Here is a 23,181-nt window from a genome sequence, read left to right as displayed (position 1 = left end):
TTATTTGATTAAAGTTGACTGGTTTGCTACAATGTACTTGAATAACTAGTTTTACAATCCTTTCACATGTAAATGACCATTGTCAACACCCAAATAAAGATTACATAAAATGTATATGTACAAAATATATGAACTAAACTGAAAAAACCCACAAGCAAAACTTTGTCAACTTAAATATTTATAAACAACATCATTATTTTTGTCTAATCAATTCCTATTCCCAAATGTCCTACAAACAAATGTTTATCTTATATTGTATGTTTGTGTATGTGTGAAAGTGAGAATAAATGTTGAAATGCGTGTGTTCCACGGTCAATGCGTGAGGCTTGAGAACCCTGCAATGAGTTTATTATTTTAGATGTGTTTTGAGAAGACTAGCCTACAACAGGGTTGCAAACTTTTCAAAAAGCCTTGGAGTGAGATTTGGTGGGGCTGTCACAGTTACAGTGAACCTGACTCCACCCGTGCAGGGTTTAGATCTCGGCACAAGGCAACACAGAAGACTAGTAGAAGCCGTACAAAAATATATTTTATTATTTAGTAAAAACAAGTATCTCCAGCCCCGCTCAGCCTGATTAGCAACCGGTGCGTCAAAACCCTGCCTCTCCCGTTCCACCCCGCGACAGGGCCAACCAAAATTTTGCTGCGCAACCCAGCCCCGAGACTTCACGGGTGTTCCGTGTTCGCGCGTCGTGAGCTTGAGTGTTGCTTCACTCAGTGTATCTGCGTCTCGTCCATTACTGGTTACAACGTTAGCAGAACTACTTCGTTTCCTTCTCAGCGTGAGAAATACAATGTGTGGCGTGAGAGCGTGTGAATTGGTTGAAATGCGAGAGAGTTGGCAGCCCTGCTACAAAAAACAAAACAAATAGAGATATAGAATTGCTCCCGCCAAAGTGGCTAGTAAGACTGACTGCTTGCTTTACCCGCCACAGACAAATTCTACCCGCATTTGGCGGGTGGGCGGGTGCTAATGTCATGCCCATATGTATATATCTATCAATCTTATCTATTTTATCTTTCTATTTTATCTTCCTATTTTATCTATCTATGTATGTATCCATCAATATTATGTATCTACTTATCTTATAAATCTATCCTATCTAATCTATCTATTATAGATATCTACTATTTTATCTATTGTGATTATTATACATTTGAGCACAATGTCAAAATACACATTCAATATTATTTATTTAGCTTAAAGCTGCACTAGGTGACATTACTGTATACTCTATAAAATCGAAATAAAATAAACAGCGCCCCAAGGTTTTGTGTGCTTTCACAGTACTGCACCACAGCAGTCTAAACCTCAGAAACCTCTTCACAGCCTCAACAGGTATTGTCCTATAGTAGTAAGATGGTAGGGACTACTGTGCTGTTGATATACAATTAACTAACCAAGATGTATTCACCACATTGTGAAAGATGTATGTCACTGCTATTCATAAGACTGACCACAGGGAGGCATAATGTAGATACCGGTAGATTAGACAGTAACTAAGTGTGAAGAAGTAAATAAACACACCACTCCTCCTGTCTGACTTGCCCAGTGAGTGAGTGAGTGAGTGAGTGAGTGAGTGAGTGAGTGAGTGAGTGAGTGAGTGAGTGAGTGAGTGAGTGAGTGAGTGAGTGAGTGGGGGGATTTGATACTGTATCTGTATTAGAAAGGAAGCCTGGGTGAGTGAGAGAGAGAGTATACAGGTGTATTGTTTACTCTACGACCTGCCCCATCTCACTCAGTGTGCGTGTGCTTGTGTGCATGTGGATGTGTGGCATTGTGGGAATGCTTACACAGTGATCTCTTGTTCAACCGGTTTGAAACGTGAGCTGACTCACTCAGCCTCTGCGCAGGTATGTGTCAGTACAGCCTCGACAGCCACAAGGAACAGACCCTCACCGAGAAGGGAGAACAACCCCAAAAAGAAAAAGCGGACAGACAAACTCTTTTCAGAAAACTACAAAGGTCCCACCTCCGACGTGGAAACAAGAAAGAAGACAAACAGGCAATGCTGGAGTGAGGAGTAAGGAGAGAACTGTGAAAGCAAAAGCTCCAGAATGTGGAATGACCCAGTGGAGTTTCCATCCTGGCGATAAACCCATGGGTCTGCCATTCTGATGTGGCCTGCTCTGAAGCACTCTGACGTTCAGGACGTTTCTCTGTTTCTCAGCATCACATTCTATGTGTGGCACATAGGTATGTACTGTATCTACTCTGCAGGAACTCTATGCTAAAGTTTTTCCATCATGTCTCTGCAAGTTCTTGTTTGGCGAGGGAGTTACTGTATTGTGTACTGTATTGTGCTTTGAAGGACATGTAGAAATATTCCTCTGCTTATGTGTGCTTGAATGGACATGCCTATGTTTGCACATGGGTGAATGTACAGTATGTACAGCTTTTTCTATAGAAACTCATCAATCTCAGAGAACCACGTTTGAATTGCAGATGGACCCTAGACTCTGGACTACAATTAATCCTTTGATATTGTTTTAACCAGGGGCCAGTTGAGGAGTAATATCAGAGCTGCGCTCACACACACACCTTGATTCCTTTAGGCATAAATAGGAGTGGAATGGTCTTCCTCAAAAGGTGTCATAGCATACCTTGGCAGCCATTTTGTTTCCACTCCCCTGTTAAGTTTATTGTTTGTGATTCACCTGAATCCCCACACCCTTGGTTGGACAGGTGCCGCATGTGAGTTATGAGTCATGTTGTGACACTTACTGAAGCTCTAAAGCAAGCGTCTTGATGCGAAAAGGTGGCTGTTAGCAAGAAACTAAATTAGAACCTTCCAACTTGTCAGGCAGGTTTCAGGCCCGACAACTTAGAACAACATACTGCAACTTAAAAAATATGCATTCCACAGCTCAACCTACCTGTTCTTTAGAGTTAATCCCTTTATCTTCTTCATTGTATTGTCTAAGAGAGTTGGAATCAACACAAGTTTAGATGAGCATATCAGACTGCCAAAATACATATAAAACAGTTACTTAATTTCAGAATCGGAAAGTCTCTGAGACAGGGTTAGGAAAAGCATTGGTGTGAATCATTCCAGATAAAACAGTAGATTCCATGTCTGATCTGTACATTTGGAAATGTTTAACCATGTGTCACCTCCAATGGATTGATTGCAGTTTATGTCTTTCAGGAAAAAGGTTGAACATTAACTAGGAATTATACTGTAGAAAACGAAGATGAATCCCTGGACAATCAGCATTGATTTAAACTTTTGTAGTTGTCGTAGGTACTTCATTGACCCCAAAGTGGACATCACGGCATTGGAGTAGGCAAGAAGAAATAGGAGAATATACAAAATACACAAATTCGAAAGTGTCTTGACTGCATGTTCATCCTAATTAAACAAAGACAACTAATTAGATTTTTTTACTCAGACGGGGTTAGAGAATTGCAAACAAACTCAAGGTTATAACTTTTGAATATATTTTAATCAGATTAGCAATAACCAAATTGTCTCACACCAGCAGTGGGTGCCATCTCCATCGAGTCTCCTCAGAAGAGCCTGACAAGGTCGGTGCAGGACCATGTGTTTTTCTCTGTGGATGTTACCTGCCTTGGGATCCCCACAATACAATGGACCTTCATGTCGGGGGTTGTGAGCCGGGGCATAGGAATCTGGAAACCTGGGGTTTTCACCAATGTGACGGTGGATTACAGAGACCGAGTGCACACTTACTCCAATGGGTCCATGGGACTGGCAAATCTGCGTCTGCAGGACGCGGGCTACTATGTCGTCACGGTGACGGACGCCTCTGGGAGCAGCAAGGATGCTGGCTTCGTCTTGAAAGTGAACGGTGGGTCTCTGAATCATGCATTTGTGTCCTGGCTCACCATGTAGCTGCAGGCACACTGACATGGTCTGTTGTCTGTGTGTTGTAGAGATCCTGTATGAGGATTTGCATTACCTGTCAGTCTCCATCGTGGTGCTGGGAGTCCTGGCTGGCATCCTCCTGCTCTCCATGTGGCTCACAGAGAAGGCCTACCGCCACCTCAAGGCACAGAGGCGCAAGCAACAGATGCCAGGTACGTTGAGATATCGAAAGGCCTCTGGAACATTCTGCCTACATTCCTTTGACACATCACTGATGTGGCATGACAGGGAGTTCACTGATCCAGCCTGGTTCAACAAGTGAATACCTCTCTCACAGAACAGTGAAACTAATACATATTTTAAATATATTTCACTACCAGATTACTTGCAAAGTATGAAGTTTAATGTTTGTTACTACTTCCAAGATGTGGATTCAAGTGGTGTTTGACCACTTGACCTACAAAACAACCCATCTTCAACCTACCAACTTTTTTGTTTTACAGAAAACGATGAAACTGAGCTACAACATCTCTGATGGTCTGGAACTGAACCCAGTGTTTTATGTCCCAAATAGTTTCTACATCAATGAAAACAGCGGCAAAAGTATTGACACCGGGAACAAATGAAGACTTGCAATGAGAATAACTTTTTCTGATATTCTTTCACTGTACATACTGTGTTAAGTGCTATTTCACTGTCTAAAAAATAATCAAATATACAAATGGAAACAAATTATATATTTATTTTCCGTTTTGAGGTTTCCAAGGTTGTCTTTGCGTTTGTTTTTATTGTAACTTAAAAATATCCAGCGATATGAACTGTACATACAACTATGTCCTCTTTTGAAATGAAATCTCTAGGATATTTAGGTCATAATTCGTTCTACGGAAGATGTAAGTAAGCTTCCCCCAATCCATGGCGACATTACTACGGTTAATCTGATTAGAGAATACTAGCCAAACATGATGAGTGCTATCCTTCCCTCCAGGAAGATATATAAGGCCTGTCCATTTCTAGAGAGTGAAACCCTGACGAGGTATTCATGTCTTCGTATTTACAAGAGAAAGAGAAAGAAAATAGTGAGGGCGAGGTAAAGAGAGCAGTCCTATCTAAGGGCACAGGGTGAGGGCAGCCATGAGGAGCTCCATCTTGTAGACAAAGTTGCGTCCCTCCATCTTGCTCCAGTTGACCTCCTTGTAGGGCCCTCGCAGGTGGTTCCACTTGGCGTCTTGGATCACGTCGCTCTTGGGGAGCTCCTTGCTCTGGCTCCGGGGGAACTGGACCAGAACCTTACAGCCGCTCTCTGGCCCGTTACGCACTGGGTGACATCACAGGGGGAAGAAAATAATTGAATTAGTTCCGAGTGAAATTATCAAACTTAAATAGCATTGTCTAGTTAGCTAGGCAGGTATTCTAATTTGTATGTATATTAGTCACATCTTCCACAGTCAATATAAAGTCTGTAAATCATTCCTGACATTCGTTACAACACCTACAATCTGAAAGAGCCCTCAAATCAGAACGGTTGTCGGTACCTGAGATGGCGTATTCTCCGTTGGACGAGGCGACGGTGATGGCGGAGGCGTTGCCGATGCTCTCCACGGAGCCCAGGCCCACGTGGTTACTGAAGCTCAGCACGTGCCAGCCCATCACCTTGGCCAGCTGCTGCACGGCATGAACCTGGTGCTGGGACATCTGCGGGGGTACGGCCATGGGCGGACACGCGCACACACACACAGCTCAGATTATAAACAAAGATGGGTCGAACCAAAGGAGCTAGGTCAATCCTGATTCAGAAGTTTGCTTAAGAAGGTGCGTTATGTTGATAACAAAAAAGAAAAGAAAACTGTCCTCACATTTGTACTCATCAGTGAATAGTTACTGACTCACTAGTGACTCATAATGCAAATAGAAGCCCAGTAAAGAAGTGGTGGTAAGTGTTCTAGTTCAGGGGTATGTGTGCACCCTAGTGAGACGCTGTGTGAGGGAGGAACAGTCCAGAGTGGTGGAGGGGGTGGTGCTGGGGTCCGGGGGTGTCACCTGGGAGAGGAGGAAGTCCTGCAGCTCCTGTTCCTGGTGGGAGAGAGTGATGACGCGGCCGTCCCTGTGCACCACTCGGATTTGCTCCACCCCGATGTTCAGCTGCAGCTGGATGGACCTGCAGGACAGGAGGAGCGACCACGTCAGGATGGCCTCTCCCACTCCACCCTCATTCCTACCCAATGGTTTGATACTCCTTTACTGGGCGCATACTGATATATGACCGACGCCGAGAAAATCTAGCCATCACATCGCTGAAGGGTATCCATGGAACTTGCAGCTTAATTCCTCACTTGACTGAGTGCTTGAACAAACTTCCAACAAATCCAAAAAGAGAATGAAAGACTACACACGTCACTGTCTAACCGCCCAATTGTACAGATTGGTTGAAACAATTGGTGGTCCGCTGCTTCGGTCTGGTTCCGTATCTCTGCTTCTCCACTCACTTGCAGATCTGCTCGTAGCCCTGGGAGGTGATGAGCACTTTGACGCTGGACTCGTACACGTCGTTGATGTTGGACCAGTGGGCCTGGATCTGGGGGTCCTCAATACGGCTGGCCAGGCTGTCGATGGTTCTTGCTGTCCTGAATCACACACACACACTTCTGAATTACGGCTTAACTCCAAAACTCTTGAATTACGTACTGGGGGGGAGGGGGGGGGGGGGGGAATAAAACCACAAGAGGGACTGGCTAAATGAGGAGGGGGGGGGGGGGTGTTGTCTGCGTACCTGCTGCGGAGGAAGATGTGCTTGGCCTGCTTGATGATCTTCTCCAGCAGCCCCTCGTTCTGCTGCAGCGACGTGATCTCTGCCTTGTCGTAGGCCATCGGCCCGGCCAGGCGCATGCGCTTGTGGCCGAAGGGGGCGCTGGCGGGGTGCGGCATCACCACCGAGCTGAGCTGCTGCTTGTGGAACTGGAGGAGCAAGAGGAGCCGCGGGTATTCTCAAACAGGAACCATGACGAAATATTCGGGAATATTTACTCGTGAATATGAGTAAAGAATTCTATGGATAATGTGCGAGTGTTTATAAGGTGTGGCCTGGACTAGTGAGGATGGCTGTTAGCTGAATCTGAGGAAGAACCAAACATGGTCCTGGCAGGTGAGAAGAAGCATCCGTACAGTTCCACTGAGTTCCACATCGACAGAATACCTCAGCGGTGGAGATGGAACCCCGGTGTTCCTGGGTCCGGTTCTATGGCCTCACCTCTCTCATGAGCTGGTGCAGGTTGTGCTCCAGCACGTAGAGGTGGTCGTCAGGCTTGGGTTTCTCTGGGGAGGCCCGCTGGTTCTTCTTCTCGCCCGTGGAATGGCACAGAGATATGGACAGCTGCAGACCTGCACGACCCCCCCCCCCACACACACACACACACAGAGGAAGACAAATCAACACCTTGCCTCGAGGACGTTCTCAATGCACGAAGCTGCGGATAGAAATAGGTATCAAAATATGTAACGTGATGAGACATTGCTTGCAAAAGAGCCACCGCTTCATCTGCTGTAAACCTATTTCCAACATAAAAAAGACAAGTCACTCAAACGAATGTCAAACAGCTGGCAAATGCTCTAACCATTACCTGATCTGGTGATTGCTTTAGTGCCTATTGGCAGCAAAGCTTTTGGACTATATCAAAAGCTTTCTGGATGGGTGAATGGTTTTATGTCCATGTAAAAACACCTCGATGCTCTGGGAGGAAGATCGACCTCGACCATACCTGGGAATGGCTGGGAGATGATCTGGTTCTTCACTACGATGTGTGGGATCTGGGACTTGATCTGGACGGCCTCTCTGGACAGCTGGGCAAAGATCTCCTTACACAGCAGAACGTTCTGGGCCGCCTCCAGCTTCACATGCCACGGCTGAGTACCTGGGACGACATGGACACATCGACATAAGACGCTATTCAAGCACGTCTTCCTTGGCATGCAGACAAAAACGTATATCCGCCAAATGACAAGCGTTGCATGAATTTAAACACTTTGTTTAAGGACACGTTTGGTCCAAAAATGGTCTTCTTTTGTTCAGGTGAAGGCTATGGTTATTGATGTGTAAGCCATCTGTGTGTACCTGTTTTAGTTTTGGGTTGTCTCCTGAAGAGGTTCACCGTGCCCAGGTCCCCGATATCTGGCGCCTGTTTCTGGATGGACACCTGACAGACAGGATATCCCAAAGATCCAAAGATTATTACAACTCAGAGACGTAAATCACCACAGTATCGTTCATGAATGATGCATCAGACAATCTGAAGCGGAGGTGACCCTCGACAGCTTCAGAATACTAACACTCTGCGCTTACCTTGAGGTAGGCGGATCCCTCCAGATCACTGGGGATCTGAACGTTCAGTGGGCAGTAATCTTCTGGGAGCTTTTTGTCCAGGTCGATGTCTGTGTTCTTGATCACCTCAAAGGTGCCTTGGTGAGGAAACAAGGAGCCTGCCAACGACAATGAGGAAAGCTCACGTCTAAAATCCTAAATCGGAGTCATGCAAGTATCAACAGGATATAAATGGGTGAATATGGTATATCTACAGCGTGATAGAAGGTCAACAGATACAATTCGGGGGGACACAAATTCTGGGTACCTGCGCTCCGGTAGCTGAGGTCTCCCAGGATCTTGTCTCCGACTTTTCGTAGCTTCCACTGCGAGCGCAGGCGGAGCAGCTCAGAGTTGAAGTCCCTCTGCCTCCGGTTCTCCAGGTTCTCCGCCACAGACTTGTTGAGCTTCTCCGCCCCCTTCAGCAGCATCTGGGCCGCCGTGGCCAGAGACTTCTTCTTGCTGATCAGCTGGAACACCTGCGGGGTCTGTGGAAGGAGGAGAAGGGGGAGGGAGGTATGAGTTAAAGATACAATTGGCAAAAGGTTTCATCCTGTGGTACTTCTAGCTTTCTCTCCATCCGTGCTCCTCTGGTAAGGGTTTGTCAGGAATTTGCCTTCAACTTTATTTACAGGTTCGACAGATTGGTTGTTTTTGGTTGGGAACTAGATCCAGATCTATCCAGATGATACACAGTGACAGCCAGAGTGATGAGTCAAGTGTTTTGTTTGACTTGGACTATAGGGCTGAGTGTGACTCCACCTTGCCAGCTGTAGGGTCCTGGGACACGGGGTCCAGGGCCATGTACTTCTTCTCCTTTACCACACTGAGGACGTCGTACAAGACACACATCTCTGTGAGGGAGCTGCGCAGGTTGTTGCGTACAGAGTCCCATGGCCACAGAGACGGCTGGAACTTCACTGTGGCTGTCGGAAGGGGAATGGAGAGGTAGAGAGGGAGGAGAGATTACTCCCTGTTGTGAAGTGCAATTCAGACGAAAACACAGTGTGTGAACAATGAATGTATGTACCAGAGCCTAAGTTAACCCACCTTCATCCTCCTCGTGTTCCTGCTTGCCCCACTCCTGATCCCTGGGCTCTCCCTCTGTCTCCTCTCCGTCTGAATCAGACCCCTGGCCAAAGTCTATCCTCTGGGCCAGTTTGGCCAGGTTCTGGGACATAGAGAGTGGAGGGACGTACGTCTCCATCCCGTCCAGAGAGACCTCCTGCACCTGCTTCTCGCAGGAGGACTCGATGCTGACGCGCACCGCTGGACCACCACCCGACATGATGACGACTGGGAAGATACAGTCCTAGGCTACAAAGGCCAGGGGATATCATCAGCTCCCATTACAGTAGTGACTCACTCACATTATTTGCCTGCAATCCCATTGTACTATTAATTTATGCATTGCTATTAGCTATAATCAAATATGAGTCTAATGTACGGTAGCTATTCGGACATGACCAGACGCAAAACAAAAACATACAGTAAGGATCCCCGACTGATGGTTTGCTGATTAGCATGCTAACGTTAACGTTGGCTACAGTAGCTAGCTAGCAACAACAACACAAGTAAACAACTGATAGAAACTTACTTTCTGCACAAGCGAGGAATATCAGGGCAAAAATGATCATGAAAATGCTTTCAAATATTTGTAAATACCTGTACGTATTTTTCTTAGGACAATGTATTGTGCTAGCTAGTAGTTAGCACAGGAACTGTCCACACTCTTCTTCCTGCACTTCCCACTACCTAGGACAGTGTCTACCACTAGTCGTACAAGCCTGACACCCTCTGTGTGTTCGTGGAATTACAAGCTCCGTTCAAATCAGATGCAGAAACACCAAACATCAATGCCTGAATACGCTCACTGGTTTCTTACTTGTAAACCAAAGTAAAATGTTATGAGTAAAAATATAGATAGAAAAGAGGCATGTGAGAAAAGTGAAAAAGGAGTCAAAGCAGGAGTCAAAGCAGATTTGCACAATGTCGTTGTTGAACACAGCTCACGCTGCACTATTTTTCTATGGCTCTGGATAAATCAACGACGCGGGCCGTTTAAAATACAGGATATGACGAAGGATGACAAATGAATGCGTTCACTCCGTTGTTGGCATGGATTCCAGCTAATAAACAAAACTTCAGGACATGTTTTTTTAATCAAAGATTCGCTCTGCCTCTTCACAAGTTTGATGTACATTATGAAAGGTGAACATTTTTTGCCTTCCTGGTATTGGGAGTTTTTATTTCCTGCTCTTGATCGCTCCTCTAGACTGCAAGCTAGCAAACAACTTAGCTACCAGTACGCAGCTAGCTTGTAAGCAGCTGGCCAACTTTCTGGCCTTTGTCATTTTCTGTCTTCATCAGCTAATCAGCAACAGACAATTGTTCAAAGATGAAGAGGAAGGTGGCTCGATTACGGTTAAGTCCTAACGAAGAGGCTAAACTTATACGAGATGAACACGAAAGGAGGCGGAAACTGCGAATACAACAGGTACTGTAAATCAAGAATATCATCTGTCAATCTAAAATTGCATGTCTTGACAGCCTAACTATCAAGTTATGTGATTCTGTAAGCAACTAGGAAACAAATATTTTTTTACTGGTCCTTTTCCTTTGCAGGTGCGTGAACAGGAACGGTATATTGCACTGCAGATCCGCAGAGAGGTCAACCGCAGACGGGAACACGAGATTCAGATCCTGGCCGAGGAGTTAAAACAGGATTGGGAGCGACAGCAAAAAGAGAAACTGGAGACACTACATAAGTTGTATCAGGAGAGCCTCCAGCTTTTGGGAGAGGGACACAGAAGTGCAAAAGAAAATGTAAGTACTTTAACAAGCAAAGCCCAACAAACAGCAATCTCCAGACCAGCCTCGTCCGTTAATGACTTGTCAAATTATGTTAGGGCTGATTTTCATGTTTTACTTTCCAACATTTGGTCAAATCAGCACTGTATTCCCCTACATAACAGGGTTACCCATAGTTACCGCTCCTGATCTTGTGTTCCCCAGGAACCTGATTGGGAAGCCATAGCACAGAAACATGAGGAGAATCACAACAGAGCAGCAGAACGCTATCACAACGCCCTGAAAGAGCTCAAATCACAGAGGCAGAAGGAACAAGAGGAGCAGAATCGGTAAGGCCATGTCATTGTTTTCCAAGAAAAAAAAAGACTGAGGCATTCTACATTGAATTTTAATTTGTTATCACTTTAGTTTCATCCAGGCCAGGAAGAAATCTGTTCAGGTTGAGAAAATGAGAGCCGCTAAAGTGGCCAACCTGCCACCCCGTCCACCAAACCCTATTGAGGTATGTGGCAAATAAAATATCTAGAGAATAATCACCATCACATAAATAGAACCTAACAACATATATTGAATATTCGACCATTGCAGAGCTGTACACGAGGTAAAACAGGGTTAAATCATGGGATAACATTATATTAAAAAATCCTTGAAGGCTGGGACAAGGTAATGCACATTATCTACAAAATAACTTCAAACAGGTGAAACGCAGGGGTTGTACACATACCGTATATGTAAAACAATTTACAAAACAGCTTACGAGATATATATATATTTTATTTTTAATTTTTAAAGTACACTAATATATTTCATCAACTGTTCCATCCAAAAAGAGTATTCCATCCAAGAAGCTGGTAGCAGTGAAGAAATCGGACGTGGATGCCTTCTCTGTGACCCACTATCACATGCCTGAGACTGTAGTGGACAGGGAGGTGGACACAAGACAGGTAAGCACTTTCTGACAGAGAGTGAGCCATAGTTTTGATAACCCTCAATGCTCAACCCAGCTAGTCCTGTCTTGTTGTTTCCATGGCAACACGAAAAAGTTTCTGGGGAGGACCAAGAAGCAAATCTCTGACATGGTTTTTGCTTGTCCTGTAATCGGTAGGTTTGTGTGCTCAAGCTCCCACCATAGCTGTATTCGAATGCTCTTACATGCGTGTGTGTTGGGCTCTAAAGAAGGTTGTGGTTGTCCACTGTTCCTCATCTGTGTTGTTCACCTCAGCCCAGCGCCCAGCAGTTGGCGGAGCAGGAGATGAGGCGTCTGCAGGAGCTGGCGCAGGAGGAGCAGGCGGAGCACCAGGAGCAGCTGGAGAAGGCTCGGCTGAGAGGGAACCACGCTCTGAGGGTGGAGCAACTCACACAGGTGTGTGACCTTGTGTAGTCGGTGTGTGGTGAAACTCACTCCTCAAGTATGTAACAGGCCACCCGCGTCAACAAAGCTTTTCGTTGGCATAGTTGGTAGTGGTGGCGCTTGGAAAGTCAGAGGTGGCAGGTTCGATTCCCGGTGGGAGCGAACATTGGCCCATATGCCTCTGACGGAGCTTGCAAGACCATGTCTGTTACACTTGCATTCTGACTGGCTACTGACATTCAGTTGATACACATTAAAAGTACTGGATAATATACTGTATATCCGACCACGCCATTGACAATGGCTGTTTGTTCATCCAGTTATCCAGCATTTAGGTTTTAGATAGCAACCACAAACATGTCTGTGATATGGGTGTGACACTTGTGAATTGTCTGTATTGTCCTAAGTCGTGTGTGTGTGTGTCAGGACCGAGATCGCTTCCTTGTGGAGCTGGAGCACATGCAGCAGACAGAGCTGCTCAGAAGGAGACAGGTGGTGTCCCAGATGCCCGCTCAGATCTTCCAGCCCCTCTACAAGAGGCAGGAGGTGAGGGACGACTGGCAGAGGGACATGGAGTTCGCCTTCGAAGACATGTACACCGGAGAGAGACGTACGTTTGGCGCTAGGCTGCCTTCTATTTTTTTTTTCCCAACAACAGAACACTAGTTTTGTCATATTGTGAGGAACTTGAGAATATGCATGGCTCTCGCTGGGAGTAATTATGATAATGTTATGATGCTAGTCATTGATATGTAACTTCCATGTCGTTTTGTGCCCAGGTGTGAAAGGTGACCTGGTGCTCCAGCTGGTCCCAGAGCCCCTCCCAGCCATGTCCACAGACAGCCAGGACCAGGAGCTGGATCTCACTCTAGAGGACGTCCCCTCCGCGGCCACACCCCTTGAAGTCACGCCTGGGGACCAGCAGGGACACGGCCATGACTCCGACCACCAGGTCCCAGCTGCCCAGAGACAAGGTAAGGAGAAGGCTCTTTTCTGCTCCGTTACCCTCGTATTGGGCATGGACAAAACCTGAAGCGCACAGTAACATAGGCCTGTCAAGTTCTCCCAAATGATGAATGAAAATGACCTTTTCACTGCTTGCACAAATATTCGGCATGCGAGTATTCTGATCTCGTCATTACTTCTGTGCATGTTTTTTCAACTCTGAACCAAATTATTATTTATTTTTTTATCAGCTGATATGTATTTGTGTAATGAGGGAAGGTGTGGCCTGGATTTCTTAACACCAGGTGTGCACAATTATTAAGCATCTTCAGTAGCCCAAAAATGTAAAATGCCTTTCAGACAGATGCATCTCTCTGGAAATAGCTTAACTATGAGGCGTGACCACTGGATAATCAAAGTTTTGTTGCAAATAATCAACAAGGTCGCAAAATGCATGGTAAAAGAAAAGGCGCAAAGTAACTGCAAAAGACTTGAGATGAAGTAAAGGTGAAGCTTCCGAGATCCCATTATCCTTCAGTGCCACCATATTCCAGATCTGCAACCTACCTGCAGCATCCAGAAGTTCAAGGTGTCAAGTGCTCAGAGACATGGCCATAGTATAGAAGACTGAAACACAACTACCACTGAATAAGATTCACAAGTTGAAGCATCAAGATGGGGCAAGTCCTGTACCTGAAGACCACATTTTTCACTGCTTTTATGGACAGATGAAACAAGAGTGACTCTTGATGGACCAGATAGATGGGCCTGTGGCTGGGTCATGAATGGACACAGCATGAGTCAGGAACCCTGGCATGGGATATTTTCTGAATGTAGATGGACTGAAAATACCAACAAAAAATAAAAATTTTCTCGATCCAAAGTACTCCTGTTTGGCAAGCCAGTAGAGGCCTCAAAGATTACTGTATAATGACCTGGCCCCCATCCTCACCTGACTTAAATACCATTGAGAAACTGTGGGCCCTTCTCAAACGTGAACTTTACACTGAGGGAAGACAATTCACCTCTTTGAAATGCATTTGGGAAGCTGTGGTTGCTGCTCAGTTGATTGTGAACAGATCAAGAAACGGACAAACTCCATGGATGGAAGACTCATGGTAGTGTAAGGCTGGGTGTCACCCTGCCCCCACCACCTCTCATATGCTAAAATCTGGAATTGCTGGACGGAGTCTCTGCTTGACGGGTCTCACACCTCATTGTGTAACTTACTGTAGCATTGGTAATCATATGTTGATAAGTAAGGGTCAAGATGTGGTCTGATTGGTTGTTCGTGGGTATAAAGGGAATTGTGAAGTAGGACTTCTCGTCAGCTCTGGCTTGTCCTACTCCTTCTCCATCCTCACCCCTTTTCTCTCTGATTTACAATAATCATAGTAGAGTAGGTAAGATTTAAAACCTAAATGTTTTCCTGTAATTGATTTAATTAATTTGCAATGTTATTAAATATATATTTAATTTAACTCCATTAAACACTACACCATTCTTGCTCTAATTTAACGTTTATCTTTTCAGGTTTGAGGTTAAATAAAATTAAAATAAAAGATTATCAGCATGACTATGAGCATTATATATGTTCAACAACAACAAATCCTGAGGAATACGACTTGCCTTATATAGTTAATGTTGCACGAAGTGAGTGGAGTTTGTTAGCATTTCTAAACTAAACTCTTAAAAACCTTTTTGGTTGCAGAAGAACCCTCCAGTCCAGGAGGGGGTGCTCGTCGGCAGGCCCTGAGGAAACTCCTCAACCGTATCAGAACCCAGAAAGGTCAGTGTGGTTCCGGGGGTGTCCGAGACCTGCCAACCGAGCGCCAGACGTCCGACCAGGATATGACCATTGACACTGGTTCCCTGGGAAGTGAGGAGAAGGAGCGTCCTGTCACCTCGGGTGTCCAGCCTGTCCAGTCCCGTCAGGCCCCGCCTCAAGGTTGGTTGGTCTCCGTGTGATAGGGCTGATTCATGGACTAAGCATTTGAATCAGCATAATGCTAATAGCTGTTATTATTGTGTGTGCCTAGTGTTAGAGACGACAGAGGAGTCCATTGTGGCTGGCACCTTGCTCCATCCTGATACGCAAGCCAACAGAATCCACACGTTCGAAGCAGACAGGAAGAAACGGGTATGAACTGTATAAACTGTTCTTACAGCCCCACAAGTGTGCGCTGAAGTCATTGTTTAAAGTGAGGATGCATTCTGCCAAGTCTCAAATTGAAACAAACAGAAACATTTTGTTGTTGTGTCATTGCGGTCCAGGAGGAGGAGCTGGAGAGGCAGAAACAGGATCAGCTGGCCCTGCTGCAGGAGCTGGAGGAGCAGAAGGCCACACTGGAGCTGCTGCTGCAGGAGGCCCACCAGGAGAGACAGCAGCTACAGGCTGCTGTGGAGAAACATGACACTGCTGTTGGGCCCATACAGGAAGTACCCGTCCACGACCAGGAAGTGACCTCTGGTACTCCTCCCCCAGCTGTAGATGTAAGTCCTTTTATATAGCTGACATGTGTCTGTGTGAGGGGCTGTAGTTTGAGCTCATTGGTGGTGTTTCGGTCTGTATCTCACCTGGGTTTGTTACATCTAGTGTTCTTGAACTGGATTGCTTTCCTTGCAGCCTGCAAGCCGCGTAGGCGAGGATACACAGTCCCGCAAAATTCGAGAGTACCAGCAACGTCTACTAGAACAGAACAGGTGTGAATCTTGTCTTGACATGCCAATGTGTTTGTATATCTGTGTTCATCTCCGCTCTGACTCATCTCACTGTTGTCTCTCACGGTACAGGCTCCATAAGCAGTCAGTGGAGCAGGCTCGCCTACGTCTGGAAGATTACCAACGCGCTCTCCGATACCGCTACAACATCACTCTGACAGCAACGCAAGCCGCTCGTGGACCTTTAAATCCCATCTGCCCACCACTCAATACTGGCCGAGCGACGCTACCCGCGGTCTCTGTAGAACTCCCCTCTGGCTCTGCAATGCCTCTTCTCCCAGTAGCACTTACCACCCATTCTAGAACCCACTCCCCTATGGAAATCCCTAATCGAGAGTCAGCCATTTTGCCTCAACCCTCCATTCTTCCTGTTCCTGGGATGCATACAAGAGCCGGCTCAGGCTTTTCCACCAAGGTCTCATCAGTGCCACTAACAGTCACTACAGAAAGCTCCAGAAACCAACACCCCGATCATACTGCTTGGCTGACTGATCATTTCCTCCAAAGAGTTTCCGCCCACCTTCCAGATGGGCTACGCCCCCCCCCAACCCCCTCACACCCCCCCTCCTCCAGACCGCCTGCCACCTTAGGCATCCCAGTCCCATCTGCGGCGGACCCTGTCCAAGCCCTCCACCCAACACCGTCTGAACACCCAGCCACATTTCCAGAGGAGGCCTCAGCGAAGCCTGGGACTCTCCTACCAGGGTTCACCCAGACCGGGCAGCTTTTCAGGGAGGAGATTGAGTTGGAGAGGCAGAGGCAGGAGGTGCAGGAGGCCCAGCGGAGGGTGCAGGGCCAGAGGGAGGCCCTCCTGCTGCAGCAGAGGGAGAAGGAGGAGGACCTGAGGGAGCAGTGGAGGAGACAGAAGGAGGCGTTGGACGCACTACTTAGTGCTGACACACAGGTGACAAGGATATTCACATACCTCTACAACACTAATTGGGTTTGCTACATTCTTATAGTGTGGTCGATTTGAAGCCTGAAAATTATTATATAATAAGAACAATACATTTTTTATTAGACCTTTATTTAAATTGTATTCCTTGTTTAGCAGAGACTTTTGTCCAAAGCGACATACCTATGAGAAGTACAGCAGAAGAAAAGCGGAATGTCTGTACGTTTGTCTTTCTCCCTAACAGCCAAACCCAGAAATTGATGATGATGCAACAGGCTTGGAGAACATAGAGACCGACCGCCTCACTCTGATGGCGACCCTGCTCAGAGCCATCGAGCAGTCTGACAGCCACGGCCCGTCTTCTGTAGAGGCCCATCAGAATAAAGAAAGAACAGCCCACCTTCAGCCACCGGCCAATGGTAAGACACCGGCAGGGTATGCGATGTCAGGGTTTCTCACAGCACTTTTAACTACGTTGTCAAAAAAATGTAGTTTATAGCGATGTCCGCTGCGTTACTCTGTCCTGTTTTCTCCCTTCCATTCCAAACCGTGACCAACGCCAGTCTCCCTTCTCTACATAACGCATTAGTCTATCGCACAACCCCCCCCCCCCCCCCTTCTGAGGCAAACCCAACCCTACCACCTTAACTAACACATTTTCTGCGGGAAACCCTGGATGTCATGACTGTTTGTGTAGTTGCTAGGAAGATGATGGGGTCTAGCGATGAAGCGTTATGGTAGGCAATATGTGCAATCTGTATTTTATGTCAACCTTCATGAAACGGCTTTTTGTTCCTTCCTCTCTTTCACAAGACCCCGCCCACCAGAGCGACCGTTGCCATGTGCCCGCCCCTCCCTCACATCCCCACGCCCCTCGGGCACCCAAACCCCCTGTGGCCCGTGCCAGGCCGGGTGTCATGGAGATGATGAGGATGGAGCAACACGAGCTCAGTGCCATCCAGGAAGTGGAGACGCCAGCCAATGGCAGTCTGGTCACAGGTCAGCCACACCTTTTTTTTTTGGACCGTAAATCCCTAACCGACAAAGCAAAGTGTTATTCTTCCTAATGAAATGACTGATATTGTGTCCTCTTCCCCAGAGGAGACAGCCAGACTGTCTCTCCCAGGAGCAGTAGGAGTCTCTCAGGAGCAGGAACCCCCAGCTCCTCCAGACAGGGGCCCTCCCAGCAGCTCCAGCAGAGAAGAGCCCTCGGCTGGGATAGGGACCGGCAGTGGGACTGGGACGGGAAGCGGTAGATCCAGCAAGCTGTCCTGGAGAGACAGACTGAGGCTAGAGGCAGGGGCCTCTCCGGAACCTGGTGAGGAGAGAGTGGGGGTTGTGGATGGAAGAATGGATGGATTTGATTTATTCCGTCCTTACATAAATGCTTAGTGGGGAGAGATTTGTATTGCCTAATCCTGACACGAGAGGTTCTCTCCAGATCCTGGATCAGCTCACCCAGAACAAATGTCCCAGAACTCTTCTGATTCTGGCAGAGGTGGCCTCGGATACTTTGGACCAGGAACCTCCAGCTTCAAACCCCATCCAGAGGTGGGGCCAGATCTTGTTATTCTGAGGTTCACCATCAATTATGACAGTTAGCCAAATCTGAGGTGGTGTGGAGCCCGACTCCACACCACCTCAGATTTGGCTAACTTTCAGGATCACGTCTGAGAAGCTTTTATTTGTTGTTTTTTGGTGTGCGAATGTGTTTGTTTGGATGTTTGTCTCTTTCTTTCTACTGTTGGTGTAAGTGGGTGTGCGTGTGCTCTGAGCAATGATTTAAAATCAATTGTACCTGAAGTGTACTTGAAAGTACACATTCATGATGGTTTCTACACTTGAACTGAGCTCAGTGTGTGTGTGCGTCTGTGTGTGCGTCTGTGCGTCTGTGTGTGCTTGCAAGGCTGTGTAATGTGAGCTATGATGTAAATCCATTCTCCCTGAAGTATATGAAATACATATACTCCATGATGGTTTCTACACTTGAACTGAGCTCTTTTACACTATAAAAGAATAAGAATAACGGTATGCAGGAAGTATCCAACCATCCTGTTATTTCACTTGTCTCTCCGTCTCCCCCTCTATCTCTGTGTCCCTGTGCCGTCCAGGTGGAGAGCGTGTCTCTCCACTCGGCCCACAGACCCTCGGAGCCCGACGGTCTCTCCTCCACCACCATCTCCTCTGGAAGCTACGTCACCACCGAGCCTGACCACAGCTCCACCCACATAGGTGAGGGAGCTGTGCGGGTTTGATCGTACAGAAACATTCCCCTCAGTTTATTTTCCCCCCATGATAGTGTACCATCCCGATTGCTTGTCGTTACTAAATAATTAATCAGAAGAAATTTTCTTTTTTCTTTTGGAAGATATGTCTCTGCTCTTTGCTGGATTTGGAGAAGGCTTGTCGGGAATGGGAGGAGCTACACCGGATGACTCCTCCTCCTCCCGACGGAGCTCCTCCTACAAGGAAGTGTCTCCTCCAGCTTCGCCTGCAACCGCAGCATCTCCTCTGCACAACAGCAGCATCCAGCGCATCATAGACAAGTATACCAGGGAACTCAACATCTCCCTCAACACGACAGGAAGCCCATCCGGTACACATTCTCTCTCACTCACTCACTCTCTCTCTCACACACACACACACAGGCCTATATAAAAAGAAGAAGAAACCAGTATGTAAGGGTTAGTTCTCTTTCTCTCCACCCAGCTCCCTCAGTGTGTGAGAGGGCATCATTGGAGGACCCCAGCTCCCTGCTATCCCAGCAGGCCCTCCCTGTAGAGGAGGAGGGGGCCATGGACGACACCTGCATACGGCTGGCTGGCTCCCTCTCGACGCCCCCAGACATGGAGTCAGCGGCACAGGGGCCCCAGGTGTGTGTATGTTCGTATTGCATACACTCCCCTGCTGCAGTCACAGACTAGTCCATCAGGACATTATTTGGACTGTTTTCGTTTATAGTGATTTGTCATCTTTTTTTCAGGACTGGGATGAAACTGTCAACCGGATCTTGGCACGCATCTCTGACCATTCATCCTCATTGCCGTCCCGTCCCAGCCAAACTACCGGCCAGCTCTCAGACTGGTCATCCTGCGCAGACACGGACAAGGGGGGGGATTCTGACATCAACCGTATGATTGGCCATCCATCCGCTCAGTCGTCGTCTCTGGGCGACAACCTCGAAGCTGACTCCACAGCCAGCCAGATTATTGGCCAGTTCTCTGGTCAGACGACCTCAGTCGGCGGCGGCCAAGGGTGGGATTCCACTCTGAGCAGGATGATTGGTCGGCTGTCTACCCAGTCAAGCTCTCAGTGGCTGAGCGGAGGGAGGGACTTCTATGCGAGCCAGTTGATTAGTCATACGGGATTGGAGCAGTCGTCTCTCTGGCTGGATGAAGGGCAGGATGAGAGCCGGATGAGGCCCCTGGTTGCTGAACTGGATGAGTCTGCTGCCCAGGGGAATGGTAGCTCAGGTAAGAGTGAATGCATTTAGGAAGGAGGCATGAGCTGTGATGCATAACAAGCTGACCCAGAGGTGTATTTGATTTAAATACACTCATGATGGTTTCTACACTTGAACTGAGCTCATGTTGTATGTGTGCACTGTGTGTGTGTGTGTTTGTGTGTGTACCTATGTTTGTATTGTATGAGCTATGATGTTAAACAACTAAACCTGAGTGTGTCGTTGATTTATTTTGACGTACACTTATGATGGTTTCTACACTTGAACTGAGCTCTGTGTGTGTGTGTGTGTGTGTGTGTTTGAGTGATGCTATTTCTACACAATTTTCCTCACCACCCATGAACATAACCTACTTGTCTCTCTCAGGAGGCGATGGATCCAACCACCCAGACAGGGAGGACCAGGGGGGTTTAGCCCACACCCCTGTTCCTTCTAGTCCAGAGAGGCCTTCTGAAGCCCAGGCAGACAGCTCTGCTCCCCCTGGTCCAGAGTCCCTTGACCAGGCCCTCCAGCCCTTAGCTAGCCCTCATGAACAAGACAGGACTGGAGGTGAGTCACTCCCCCCAAGAAGGAAAAAATACCCGTAGTACAAGAATAACTTGACTTATTTGTTAAAGTGTGATAAAGTTGCCAGGTTAAGTTGTTTCGAACTATACTTAATTCTGGTGGATCCTTCTTCAGACTCTTTCCACCCCCTCCTGCCGGAGATCACTCACAACGAGACAGGTGAACCCTCCCTTACCTTTCACCTTCCTCAAGAGGAAGAGGAGCCCAGCTCCTCTGAAGGAAGCCAGCCATCCTCACATGTGAGGCAACTCGATTTCTCGCAGCGCTCTGATGGAGATCTGGACACGCAGGAGTCCCCCTCATGCATCTCGGACCACTCTTCGGAGCAGATGAGAACAGAGGAGCTGTCCCTTTCCCCGCCTTCCCTCCAGGACTCCTTGTACCAGCTGACCACCTCACAGTGCCACCCCCTCGACTCCGCCTCAGTGGTTTCTCCCGCTGCAGAGGAGGCGGGGCTTACAGCTCTCAGCCTATCGGCTCTCAGGCTCAGTGAGGAGGAGCCTGCTGTGGACCTACCGCCTGAGAGGACAGACATACATATGGAGAGTGTTCTTACACCTCAGAAAGTTCCAGAAGTATTTAAATGTGCTGTCATGGATGAAGACCTTGGCAAAGAAGATGGTACTGGCAAGCTGTTGTCTGACACAATGGCCGATCCTCCAACTTGGGAAAGACTCATGGTATGCAGCTCTGATTCTCTATGATTATTCAGCATTAGGTAGTAAGGCTGTCAGTGTTATGTCTTTGGTGTTGGTTTAACCGTCTAATTAAGGTATCTCCCTCCATATCTAAGGACATTGGAGGAGAGAAGGGGATTCTAGAAGAATCCCAGCTGACACTGGTGAGCCTGACAGACACCACACTACAGGACCAGGAGCTCACCGTCACCGACAAAGATGAGGGAGCATGTAAGGAGGAAGAGGACCCTGCTAAAGATGAAAAGGTTATTGTCCAAGCCTCACAGGTGTAAAGGGCAGGGAATGAGTGACTGAGACCAGCTCCATAATATTTATTAGTGAGTACCGTAGACATGTTGTTCAATCTTGGAACTGTCCTTTAGGAGTCGGAGACAACTCTGTTGCCCGAGGAGGAAACCTGTTCAAAGGAGGAGACATCACCCTCGCATGCAGGTGAGGATACATCACAAGAGCCGTGCTTTCGCTCAGTCCACCGCAAACGCACTCTCACCTGTCCCTGCGCCTCTGCCTAGTGATGCTGCTGGAGTTCCAGGGCCCCGGGGAGGCCCTCCAGCAGAAGCGCCGGACCCTGCTGCAGCAGAGGTCGACCCGCAGGGTGGAGGAGATCAAGGCCAGGAAGGCAGGGGCCGGAGACAAGGCTAACTGCTGGAGCAAAACAAGGAGCCAGTCAACCTCCACTCAAGCCAAGAGAGAGACCAAAAGCTTGGCTGGAGGAGATGCCAAGCAGAAGACCCAGCCAAAACCTCCACCAAAACCCCAGCCCGCTCTTCCGGGTAAATGCACACCGTCAAAACACCGAAACCAAATGTTTCACGAGATGGTCAATGTGGGTCTAAACTCTCTCCTCTCTTTCTCAGTGTGTGAGGCCAAGTTGAAGAAGGTGGGGGAGGTGAGGATCTGTACACCTGAGCAGAGGAAACTGGACGTAGCTGAGATGCACCAGAGAACAGACAGGTAGGAGGTCCACGTTCCAGCTCCGCCTACCTCTCTAATGCTGCTCAGTCCTCTGAGAGATCTAGAAATCTGATCATTCAGGGGGAAAAAAGATTTTCACAATCTTGAAATAACCCCTAACCTTCCCTTGGCTTATCTGCAGATTGTACAACCGTCTGGAAGAGGTGAAGCAGCTCAAAGAAATCAGGAGCAGACAGGAGTTGTATGCCAAGAACAGAGAAAAGGCCAAGGACTTCCATAAGGTAATCGACAAATACCTATAAATTATACTTCAGGCAAGATAGTCAATTTATGTGTTCATAATTTTTTTTATAGATTTGAATACATGCTCTCGCTCCTCTCTCTGCAGAAAACTTTACTGAAGCTAAGAGCCAAGCAGACTCCACATTGATTCTTCACTGGATTTCAATTAGTGCCTTTGCTCTTTGTGTGTTTGTATGCATTTTATACTTAGATAACAGCATATTATTTTTGTACATTTTTACGTCTAACTTAAAAAAATCATTTATTTGTAATAAAGTGTCCATACCAATCAATCGCAAATCAATTTTTTTTCCCCACCCCTAATGAATACGTTCTACATTTTGCAAGT

The 23,181-nt window shown here is 47.2% G+C and overlaps 3 protein-coding genes across 5 annotated transcripts; 2 read left to right on the top strand and 1 right to left on the bottom strand.

Annotated features, from left to right (window-relative positions):
• The first annotated feature begins 1,863 nt into the window (after window positions 1–1,863).
• On the top strand, window positions 1,864–4,582 carry LOC136952269 (V-set and transmembrane domain-containing protein 5). 2 transcript variants are annotated; one of them, XM_067246983.1, is made up of 4 exons: window positions 1,864–2,197; window positions 3,484–3,813; window positions 3,899–4,042; window positions 4,334–4,582. In XM_067246983.1, the coding sequence occupies exons 1-4, from the start codon at window positions 2,119–2,121 to the stop codon at window positions 4,363–4,365; spliced, it is 585 nt and encodes a 194-aa protein (XP_067103084.1). In that variant the 5' UTR covers window positions 1,864–2,118; the 3' UTR covers window positions 4,366–4,582. The 2 variants fall into 2 exon arrangements, with proteins under 2 accessions (XP_067103084.1, XP_067103085.1); XM_067246984.1 differs by having other exon boundaries at window positions 1,874–2,197; window positions 3,487–3,813.
• On the bottom strand, window positions 4,557–9,956 carry med17 (mediator complex subunit 17). 2 transcript variants are annotated; one of them, XM_067246981.1, is made up of 13 exons: window positions 9,850–9,956; window positions 9,235–9,501; window positions 8,947–9,110; window positions 8,453–8,672; window positions 8,167–8,303; window positions 7,939–8,020; window positions 7,586–7,738; window positions 7,078–7,208; window positions 6,601–6,785; window positions 6,317–6,454; window positions 5,871–5,988; window positions 5,366–5,525; window positions 4,557–5,148 (listed from the first exon to the last, which is right to left on the bottom strand). In XM_067246981.1, exons 2-13 carry the CDS (start codon window positions 9,470–9,472, stop codon window positions 4,940–4,942), a joined length of 1,935 nt encoding a protein of 644 aa, XP_067103082.1. In that variant the 5' UTR covers window positions 9,473–9,501; window positions 9,850–9,956; the 3' UTR covers window positions 4,557–4,939. The 2 variants fall into 2 exon arrangements, with proteins under 2 accessions (XP_067103082.1, XP_067103083.1); XM_067246982.1 differs by having other exon boundaries at window positions 9,782–9,861.
• A 497-nt stretch (window positions 9,957–10,453) lies between these two features.
• On the top strand, window positions 10,454–23,110 carry cep295 (centrosomal protein 295). Its single transcript, XM_067246614.1, has 29 exons — window positions 10,454–10,681; window positions 10,810–11,010; window positions 11,200–11,324; window positions 11,404–11,497; window positions 11,826–11,939; window positions 12,218–12,358; window positions 12,773–12,956; window positions 13,126–13,320; window positions 15,003–15,239; window positions 15,331–15,431; window positions 15,566–15,784; window positions 15,918–15,994; window positions 16,085–16,916; window positions 17,152–17,326; window positions 17,721–17,906; window positions 18,007–18,225; window positions 18,349–18,458; window positions 19,019–19,139; window positions 19,276–19,503; window positions 19,617–19,780; window positions 19,891–20,380; window positions 20,737–20,919; window positions 21,052–21,617; window positions 21,731–21,880; window positions 21,998–22,067; window positions 22,148–22,408; window positions 22,493–22,589; window positions 22,732–22,831; window positions 22,939–23,110. Exons 1-29 carry the CDS (start codon window positions 10,583–10,585, stop codon window positions 22,978–22,980), a joined length of 5,781 nt encoding a protein of 1,926 aa, XP_067102715.1. The 5' UTR covers window positions 10,454–10,582; the 3' UTR covers window positions 22,981–23,110.
• Window positions 23,111–23,181: the final 71 nt, after the last annotated feature.

This window comes from Osmerus mordax, chromosome 11 (genome assembly GCF_038355195.1).
Source record: "Osmerus mordax isolate fOsmMor3 chromosome 11, fOsmMor3.pri, whole genome shotgun sequence".
Classification (NCBI taxonomy): domain Eukaryota; kingdom Metazoa; phylum Chordata; class Actinopteri; order Osmeriformes; family Osmeridae; genus Osmerus; species Osmerus mordax.
This window is presented reverse-complemented; position numbering and strand designations above follow the sequence as displayed.

What these genes read in the sequence shown, in the direction of transcription:
- cep295 (XM_067246614.1), top strand. Translation starts at nt 10,583, where the DNA reads ATGAAGAGGAAGGTGGCTCGATTACGGTTAAGTCCTAACGAAGAGGCT. An exon ending in GGAAACTGCGAATACAACAG is followed by an intron (nt 10,682 to 10,809) that starts GTACTGTAAATC and finishes TTTCCTTTGCAG; the next exon opens with GTGCGTGAACAGGAACGGTA. An exon ending in TGAACAAGACAGGACTGGAG is followed by an intron (nt 20,920 to 21,051) that starts GTGAGTCACTCC and finishes ATCCTTCTTCAG; the next exon opens with ACTCTTTCCACCCCCTCCTG.
- LOC136952269 (XM_067246983.1), top strand. Translation starts at nt 2,119, where the DNA reads ATGTGGCCTGCTCTGAAGCACTCTGACGTTCAGGACGTTTCTCTGTTT. An exon ending in ATTCTATGTGTGGCACATAG is followed by an intron (nt 2,198 to 3,483) that starts GTATGTACTGTA and finishes GTCTCACACCAG; the next exon opens with CAGTGGGTGCCATCTCCATC. An exon ending in GCGCAAGCAACAGATGCCAG is followed by an intron (nt 4,043 to 4,333) that starts GTACGTTGAGAT and finishes TTTGTTTTACAG; the next exon opens with AAAACGATGAAACTGAGCTA.
- med17 (XM_067246981.1), bottom strand. Translation starts at nt 9,472, where the DNA reads ATGTCGGGTGGTGGTCCAGCGGTGCGCGTCAGCATCGAGTCCTCCTGC. An exon ending in TGCACCAGCTCATGAGAGAG is followed by an intron (nt 6,786 to 7,077) that starts GTGAGGCCATAG and finishes TTGCTCCTCCAG; the next exon opens with TTCCACAAGCAGCAGCTCAG. An exon ending in CGGAGAATACGCCATCTCAG is followed by an intron (nt 5,149 to 5,365) that starts GTACCGACAACC and finishes GATGTCACCCAG; the next exon opens with TGCGTAACGGGCCAGAGAGC.